This window comes from Mytilus trossulus, chromosome 8 (genome assembly GCF_036588685.1).
Source record: "Mytilus trossulus isolate FHL-02 chromosome 8, PNRI_Mtr1.1.1.hap1, whole genome shotgun sequence".
Taxonomy (NCBI): Eukaryota; Metazoa; Mollusca; class Bivalvia; order Mytilida; family Mytilidae; genus Mytilus; species Mytilus trossulus.
Genome location: NC_086380.1, coordinates 76649161 through 76659261, shown reverse-complemented (window position 1 = coordinate 76659261; position 10101 = coordinate 76649161). Strand labels below are relative to the sequence as shown.

Genomic DNA, 10101 nt, shown 5'->3' with positions numbered 1-10101 from the left:
AAATAGGTGAATCAAAAACTAGAATGTCTCACAATAGAATAGGTGGACCAAATACTAAAATATCTTACAATAAAATACATGGGCCAAATACTAAAATGTTTCACTCTAAAATATGTGGACCAAAAACTAGAATGTCTCACCATAGAATAGGAGGACCAAATGCTAGAATGTCTCACCATAAAATAGGGAGACCAACTACTATAATATCTCACCATAGAATAGGTGGACCAAATACTAGAATGTCTCTCCATAAAATAGATGGACCAACAACTAGAATGTCTCACCATAAAATAGGTGGACCAAATAACAGAATGTCTCACCATAGAATAGGTGGACCAAATACTAGCTTGTCTCACCATAAAAAAGGTGGACCAAATACTAGAATGTCTCAATATAAAATAGGTCGACCAAATATTAGAATGTCTCACCATAAAATAGTAGAACCAAATACTAGAATGTCTCATCATAAAATGGATGGACCAAATACTAGAATGTTTCACCATCAAATAGGTGGACCAAATACTAGAATGTCTCACCATAGGAAAGGTGGAACAAATACTAAAATATCTTACAATAAAATACATGAGCCAAATACTAAAATGTTTCACCCTAAAATATGTGGACCAAAAACTAGAATGTCACACTATGAAATAGGTGGACCAAATACAAGAATGTCTCACCATAGAATAGGAGGACCAAATACTAGAATGTCACACTATGAAATAGGTGGACCAAAAACTAGAATGTCTCACCATAGAATAGGTGGACCAAATACTAGAATGTCTCACCATGGAATAGGAGGACCAAATACTAGAATGTCACACTATGAAATAGGTTGACCAAAAACTAGAATGTCTCACCATAGAATAGGTGGACCAAATACTAGAATGTCTCACCATAGAGTGGGTGGATCAAATACTAGAATGTCTCACCATAGAATAGGAGGTCCAAATACTAGTATGTCTCACCATGAAATAGGTGGACCAAAAACTAGAATGTCTCATCATAGAATAGGTGGACCAAATACTAGAATGTCTCACCATAAAATAGGGAGACCAACTACTATAATATCTCACCATAGAATAGGTGGACCAAATACTAGAATGTCTCTCCATAAAATAGATGGACCAACAACTAGAATGTCTCACCATAAAATAGGTGGACCAAATAATAGAATGTCTCACCATAGAATAGGTGGACCAAATACTAGCTTGTCTCACCATAAAATAGGTGGACCAAATACTAGAATGTTTCAATATAAAATAGGTTGACCAAATATTAGAATGTCTCACCATAAAATAGTAGAACCAAATACTAGAATGTCTCATCATAAAATGGATGGACCAAATACTAGAATGTTTCACCATCAAATAGGTGGACCAAATAAAAGAATGTCTTAGCATATATAAGGTGGACCAAATACCAGCATATCTCATCATAAAATAGGTGGACCAAATACTAGAATGTCTCACCATAGGAAAGGTGGAACAAATACTAAATATCTTACCATAAAACAGATGGGTCAAATACTACAATTTTTCACCATAGATTAGGATGACAAAATAGTGATATGTCTCACCATATAAAACATGGAACAAATAATAGAATATCGTTCCATGTAATAGGTGGACCAAATACAAGAATGTCTCACCATAGAATAGGTGGACCAAATACAAGAATGTCTCACCATAGAATAGGAGGACCAAATACTAGAATGTCACACTATGAAATAGGTGGACCAAAAACTAGAATGTCTCACCATAGAATAGGTGGACCAAATACTAGAATGTCTCACCATGGAATAGGAGGACCAAATACTAGAATGTCTCACCATAGAATAGGAGGTCCAAATACTAGTATGTCTCACCATGAAATAGGTGGACCAAATACTAGAATGTCTCACCATAGAATAGGAGGACCAAATACTAGAATGTCACACTATGAAATAGGTGGACCAAAAACTAGAATGTCTCACCATAGAATAGGTGGACCAAATACTAGAATATCTCACCATAGAATAGGTGGACCAAATACAAGAATGTCTCACCATAGAATAGGTGGACCAAATACAAGAATGTCTCACCATAGAATAGGAGGACCAAATACTAGAATGTCACACTATGAAATAGGTGGACCAAAAACTAGAATGTCTCACCATAGAATAGGTGGACCAAATACTAGAATGTCTCACCATGGAATAGGAGGACCAAATACTAGAATGTCTCACCATAGAGTGGGTGGACCAAATACTAGAATGTCTCACCATATAATAGGAGGTCCAAATACTAGTATGTCTCACCATGAAATAGGTGGACCAAATACTAGAATGTCTCACCATAGAATAGGAGGACCAAATACTAGAATGTCACACTATGAAATAGGTGGACCAAAAACTAGAATGTCTCACCATAGAATAGGTGGACCAAATACTAGAATGTCTCACCATGGAATAGGAGGACCAAATACTAGAATGTCACACTATGAAATAGGTGGACCAAAAACTAGAATGTCTCACCATAGAATAGGTGGACCAAATACTAGAATGTCTCACCATAGAGTGGGTGGATCAAATACTAGAATGTCTCACCATAGAATAGGAGGTCCAAATACTAGTATGTCTCACCATGAAATAGGTGGACCAAAAACTAGAATGTCTCACCATAGAATAGGTGGACCAAATACTAGAATGTCTCACTGAAAGTTATTGTTTTCTGTTAATTTGTTAAAAAAATATGATGCAAAACATAAGAAATACGTACTATAAAGTAAAATAACAAAAATACTGAACTCAGGGAAAATCTAATCGGAGAGACCATAATCGAATTGCAAAATATAATGACAGAACACACCAAAAACGAATGGACAAGAACTGTCATATTCCTGACTTGGTACAGTACACGCATTTTCAAATGTAGAAAATGGTGGATTAAATGAGTTTATTCATGAGAACCTTTTTTCATGATTATTAGTTCAAAAATATTTGTTAGTGGATTCCTCTGGAATTTTTTTCATTATCTTCAAAGGAACATTTTATGGGTATTTTAATTTAATGAGAATTAATTTTGTATGAAATATTCTTTTTTGTATAAGGTTAATTTTGTTCATGTAATCCTCTGAAGTTCAACTTTTAAAGATAAAATGATTTTAACAAGTAATATTGATTCATGTTCTGAAATATACGAATGTTTTTCCTACATTGTATATACAATGTTTAGGAAAGTTAGATTTCTATTTTTTTCTCAAAAGCTAGATATCTTTTGAAATCATACATTTTCTCTAAAACAGAGATGTAGATTATTTGTCTGTATCTTCAAAAAGTGTGAACTATTTATTTCAAGTTCGATATAATATTCATCGTTTTTGTATCTGAAATGATGAATAAATACGATAGTAAGCAAAATTTCAGTACCAGTGTATAAACTGGATTTGAACTTATTGTTGTATTTATAAAATTGAGAACAGAATCAATGTTCAAATGAGATGACAATCTGTACCGTGATTTTCCTATAAACCGTCTTTGAATGCTTTTCTAATAGATGTTTTCCCCATTCCATGCGCACAAATGTGTTTTTTTAATGAAGAGTTTTGGTAATGTGCCACGGGCCAAAGCATAACAAATAGCACGGTGATTTAATTTTTGAAAAAGCATAGTAAAATCTTCTTTTGGGCTAATTATAAGAAAATGCTGTCTCAAAGAGTCTATACTTATGACACTTGATCTTCCTTGATGCGAGTGTGGTCAGGACTAAAACGGACGTGAAAGTTCTTATACGGTTTAGTGAAGTTTACTACGGTTGTTTGATCAAATTTTGTGCATGATCAAAGAGTTATCAAGGATATACAAGTACTTCTAAATGAGCGGCGAAAGATACCAGAGGAACAGTCAGACTAACAAAATAAACTTACAACGTCATGGCTAATTTCTAATTAAACTACGAACAAGTATGGTAATATTCAGTAATTGTTAAGAATACCATACGATCTGTCACGGAACGGCACGATTTCATTAAATTGCAATACGGATTACTAAGGATCAGTCAGGGTTACGAAGTCTGTTTAAATGTGCTACAACTGTTTAGAACGGCTACAATACGGACATCTACGGACTAAAACAGATTGTAACGATTAATGACGGATCATATTCATAACAATCTGGTGTCAAATCCGCGAATGTGTTATCTCACCTTAAATAGATCATTTGAAATTTTTTTTAAAAATCTGTTATTTGTTTAAATATTTTTGAATCATATAATAAATCGCAAAGTTTTCTTTATATAATTAAACAGTATAATCATTCAATTGTAAATCTGTCTTCAAATTTGCAGATTTGGGCTAATAACTTTATCTATTTTGTACTGTGATTGTGCAATCCAAGATTACGGTTTGCCATTAAACCAGACTTATTCGTAGGTCCTCAGTATTTTTCCTGAGAACTACGGACAAGTATGGTAACACAAAGTATTTGTTAAGGATACCATACGATTTGACACGGAACGGCACGATTTCATTAAATTGCAATACGAATTGCTAAGGATCAGTCAGGGTTTAGAAATCTGATTAAATATGCTAGAACTGTTTATAACATTTATAATCAACAATCAAACCAATGAAGAATTGTCTAGTATATTTTAAGAGTTTTACACACTTGATAATAAGCAAACTATAACAAAAGATAAAGCATTGTTTCCCTACCTTTTACATTTGTGAAAGTAGTCTTTCCCTTTTCGCCATTCAACTGACAGTTAATAGTCCGATAGAATACAGATACTTCAGACAAATATTTGTAAGAAAAAGCATTGCAATCAGCATTTTCAGCGCAAAATATTGCACCATGTGTAGCTGATAGACAACTTCTGTGTAAAAGGGGAGTTTGGTGAACTGCTATTGTTCCTCCATGGACACAGTTAGTATACTTTTTTGCGTGTTCTGCCAAAACAAGAGAGACCAAGTGTATAATTGCGATACAATATACGATATATAACATTTTAGTCTTAGGTCTAGGTGCATTTAAATTCAAAATCTTTATCAGGAAAATGCTGCTATGCCAAATTAAAATAGTGGAATTCAATATTTAAACAACAAACACCATTGGTTAGTTGCTCTTTAAATTTTTTTTAATATGCATGTTACATATTTATGAGACGTAATCAATAGTTGTAACTACTAATAATTTTATTCTCTAAAGCCATTATTATGCAACCACTATTTTCCAATTGGACACATGTGATTGCACAGTTATTTTTTCCTCAATATGAAAAAAAATACTTGTGCGTGTCAACATAGTCATAATACAAATATAAAATCAGTCTGTTAAAAAGGTAAATAACAAAAATAACAAACGTCAGTAAAATCCAAAACGGAAAGGTCGAGTTCAATGACAACTCCTAATGCTCAAACACATAAAACGAATGGATGGCGATTGTCATATTTCGGACTTGGTACAGGCATTTTCGTATGTAGAAAAGCATGAAAAGGGTAGAGTTTATAGCTAGCTTTACTTCCTACTTTTATGACAGTTGCATATAACTCCATTATATTGACAACTATAGTCGCCGTTAGCTGAAATTCGTAGCGGTTATCGGTAAAGATAACCACGTTCACTCAAGATATAGTTTTTTCACATTCCATCCATAAATCGCGAAAAGAAAAACCACTACTGACCTACCTTTTAAGTGATCGCACTGTAATAATCCTGACCTTCACATTTTCCAAGACTATTTTGAATGGTGGAATCAAGTGTTTCCGTGGAGTTAAATTTCATCACATTTGCATAAAGCGCGGGAAACAGTATCACATCAATGAAAAGAACATTTCAGGAAACTGCGTAAATGACGAATTTCACATGTAAACAAATGATCCTCATAGAAACGAAGATGGCGGAATTACAATGAAAAACATTTCTGGAAAATGTGAAGGTCAGGATTATTACAGTGCGATCACTTAAAAGGTAGGTCAGTAGTGGTTTTTCTTTTCGCGATTTATGAATGGAATGTGAAAATCTATATCTCGAGTGAACGCGGTTGATAGTTTAGATTATTTTTACCAATAACCGCTACGAATTTCAGCTGACGGCGACTATATGTATAATAAAAATAATCAGACAGTAAAGGTAAACAATGTCAGTATTAAGGAACTGCAGTCACTATTGTTTCACAATCCTTTTTTCTGTAAAAACAAAACAAATGTGAAACAAAGAAGAGCAGAACTGCATTTAGACAAAGCAAATGAACCAAAATGGAAGGCAAGAAGGCAAAACAAAATTACCAGATCACAATAGCACAACGATGATATGTATAAGTAAAGAAAAAGTAAAATCACAAAAATACAAAACGTCATGGAATATTCAAAGTCCCTAATCAAAATTTCAAACACACCAAACGAATGGATAACAACTGCCACATTCCTGATTTTGATCTTTATTCCTGACTTGTATCAGGAATTGTATTATGTAGAAAATGGTGAATACAACTTGGTTTTATAAATAGCTATGCCTGTGTCATGTTAGTAAATAATAATGTAATGAGTTAACAATTTAACACAGCTGGTTAAACAACCTTATATTACATATGATGACAGAAATCATTAACATACTACCAACTTTCAGTAACAATTTGCCCTCATTTGAATATGTAAATGAGCTGTCACAAAGCAAATAATACACCAACAAGCATCATATATATATATATCAAAAACATTTTAATGTTAGGCAGCAAATGTTGGGGTATAACAAAAATTTAAGATTAAAAGGAAACTGTTTAATTTATCTTTATTAGTTAATTTTATCAATGATGTCATTGATCTGGAGGACACATTTCACTAAAACAAATCCAAAATACTAAATACATTTAAATAAGACAAATCGTTGAAAACGTATGTAAAAACAAAATTTATACATGTCCTAGACTGTAAACAAAAACAAACTCGAAAATACGTTATCCACTGGTGCCACATGTAGAGTAGATCTGCTTCCCCTGCCGGAGCACCTAAGATCCCTTATCTGTTCGTGTGGTTCGTATTGGAAAGTATTTAGTCTTCTTTATTGTGTTTTGTGCACTATAATTTGACTGTTTGTCTTTTACCTTTATTATAGCCATTTTGTTGTCCGTTTGTTTTTGATCAACGAATTTGAATGTCCCTATGATATCTTTCGTGCCTTTTATACAACCATTTACATATCTTAAATGGAAAGAGAGTTAAGAGGCAATGTCAGAGAGCACCAGGCAGGACTGTTCAACTAAAAAAAAATAATTTGGTCAAACATATATTTTACCCTTTCAGTATAACATACTGACTTGGAAAATATATATTTTTTCACAAATATGACTAAGGAGCATAAAGAGGGAGTGTCTATCGACGAGGATATTGTGCATGTGGATGCACATGAAGAATTCGTTTTTTTTTTCATCGGTTAGAATCAGACCCATCTGATTTTTTCAAATAATTCAAAACAGAATACTGAAAAACATGCATCATTTCATTACCTCTATTAGAGAGCCGTGGTGTAGTGGTTAGTGCATCGGACTACTAGCACAAAGGTTCCTGGTTCGATTCCGGTCTGGGATGAAAATTTCAGGAACTCAATTTTCGGCTCTCCCTTGACACCATTTGCGAGTATGGTCTTGAGGAAACGATGATAGTCCGTCGGAAGGGGACGATAAATGGCTGACCCGTGTTAAGTTAGAGCCATATCTTTTGCACGTTAAAGACACCCTTGTAGATTTCGAAAAAGAGTAGGCTAATGCCGCTACAAGGCAGCACTCGCACAAAGTGGAAGGGGATTAATATAAGTTGCAAAACTTGTTTCCCAATCCACTATAAATAAATATGTTTAAACTAAACTAAACCTCTTCACAAAAACGTTGTGGTATTCTTATAATGTCAGCTGAATGTCACCCACTAATAATATCTTCACATGCGCCTTCATTTGAATATCATCAAAACTTATCATCAAATGTATCTAGAATTGAGGAGGGTGACATTGTTTGAATAGACGGAGGATGATGAGACACAATTTTCATTCAGTTCGATCGGGAAATATCTTATTTTATCAATCAGTTTGTTGTCCGTAACCTGACTTACGCGAAGGTACCAACTTTGCACCTTTTTTGACAGTTTTTTTTAATGATCAAGACAAAAGTTCCCATTTTGAGTTTATTTTGTGGATGTATCATTATTCACTATATTGTTCAAGAAATTTAATTTTGAATCTATACTGAATAATAAAAAAATGTGTTGGAACCGGCCTCCAAACAGCCCATGATTCTGTCATACCCAAATAGCATTCATGTTTAAATTCGCATCAAAGGTAACAGTAGTATACCCTGTTCGAAAGTCATACATCGATTGAGAGAAAACAAATCCGGGTTATAAACTAAACTTAAACTTAGGTTAACACATCAACAATAAGAGGAAAACAACGAAACAACAAAAACACTAAAGTGCAGCTACAAACCAAAAACGACAATGCAGCATACAGAAACGAACTACAAGATAACAACTGCCATTTTCCTGATTTGGTACAGGAAATTTCAAGAATAGATGTTGGGTTGAACGTATAATTTGATTAATGTCTTCAAATATGTAGAACAATTTAACTCGAATTTATGTTCACTATTCATTGGTTAAGAAATGTGCACCAAATCGAAATTTAGAAATCTGAAGATAAGTAGACAATAAAAGAAAAGATAAAGGGGGTATAATTAAATCCTGAAATTGAGAAAGTCACTAAAAAGTCTTAAAAAGTTAAATAAGTCGTTTTAGCGAATTACCTTAACTGTTATAACAAGTTAGTTGAGTCGTTACAATGAATTACCTTATAAGATGTTAAAACGTGATAGCATATTTGTTTAAACAAGTTAATATTAGTCGTTATAAAGAGTAACTCAGTCGTTATAAGGAGTAAGCTAAGTCATGTTAACGTGTAAACTAAGTGGCTTCCTTAAATATTCTACAACAATAATGCAAAACTTATTGAATTAAATCTAAATTTTGAAGTACAAACATTTATTATTAAAATCCATTGGAAACACTGACGTTGAATTATCACAAACAAAGTAGAACTGTTGTGGTAGAAATTCCCATTTGTAACTTGGCTTGCCGCACCTTACCTTCATTTGAATATAGTTGTAAGAATAAATTGTCTAATATTAGCATGGCGCCATTATCACACAACGATAGTAAATTTATTAAGAAATAAATGAGACCTCAGGGTATATGTTTAAATATTTACATTATAAATAATAGATGTGACTTAAAAACTGCTATAAGAATATTTATAATTTATTTTGTTTCTCGCATTAAATTGTATGCACAAATGAATACATACCAATAAAATATAGAAGCAAATACTAGAAACACAGTTGCTCTCAATTATTAATGAAGTTAAACATGTTGTATATTTCGTGTATGTTGTTCATTTGGATTACGCAATGTCAAATTATCATATAAGCTTTACCCAACAACATCTTTAGAATTGAACATTAATATATAGTTACATTAAATAGAATGAAGTCTGGTTATCGGCCAGAATCGATGAATACTATAGAAAAGTAAAACAAAAAGCACAAAATTCATTTTTAATTGTTTCATAGAACTGTCACAAGGGCCAACTTTAAAAAAAAAAAAAATAAACGCAAACAATAAACACTGTAAAATATACACGTTCGGCAGTTGAACTCGTCAAGCCAGGTCACTCGGATATTGATATAAATTGGTTTGAAAATGCAGATCAGTTGATCTTATCTGTCGCCAATAACATGTCAAGTGGGGTACATTGATATGATACATTAGAATGGAATGAATGAATGAATACTTTTTTGCCAGAAGCTTAATCATGTAATGGCAAACCAAAATATATGCAAAATATGACAAATAAAAAGCAGCAGGGAAAAGTAGTATACATTTATATCATGACAATATCTATGATCTTATATTCCAAGCTGCATTTATATAATTGCATAGTTTCACTGTCAGAGCTTGTTATAAACTATCTAATGTATACCAATTTGGCCAAGAATAGTAAAACATAGGTAAAAATTATATTCGCACAGATCTATACGCTTGACATGATACAAAAAAAAATATTGTCATCCTCTTAAACAT

General features: G+C 32.9%; 1 protein-coding gene across 1 annotated transcript; it reads left to right on the top strand.

The window, feature by feature from the left end:
- The first annotated feature begins 1570 nt into the window (after positions 1 to 1570).
- Positions 1571 to 2698, top strand: LOC134728024 (putative protein FAM47C). The gene has a single exon (XM_063592423.1). It carries the CDS (start codon positions 1571 to 1573, stop codon positions 2696 to 2698), a length of 1128 nt encoding a protein of 375 aa, XP_063448493.1.
- The last annotated feature ends 7403 nt before the right edge of the window (positions 2699 to 10101 follow it).

Bases quoted from the DNA above. Each gene is read 5' to 3' on its own strand.
- LOC134728024 (XM_063592423.1), top strand. From the start codon at position 1,571: ATGTCTCACCATATAAAACATGGAACAAATAATAGAATATCGTTCCAT.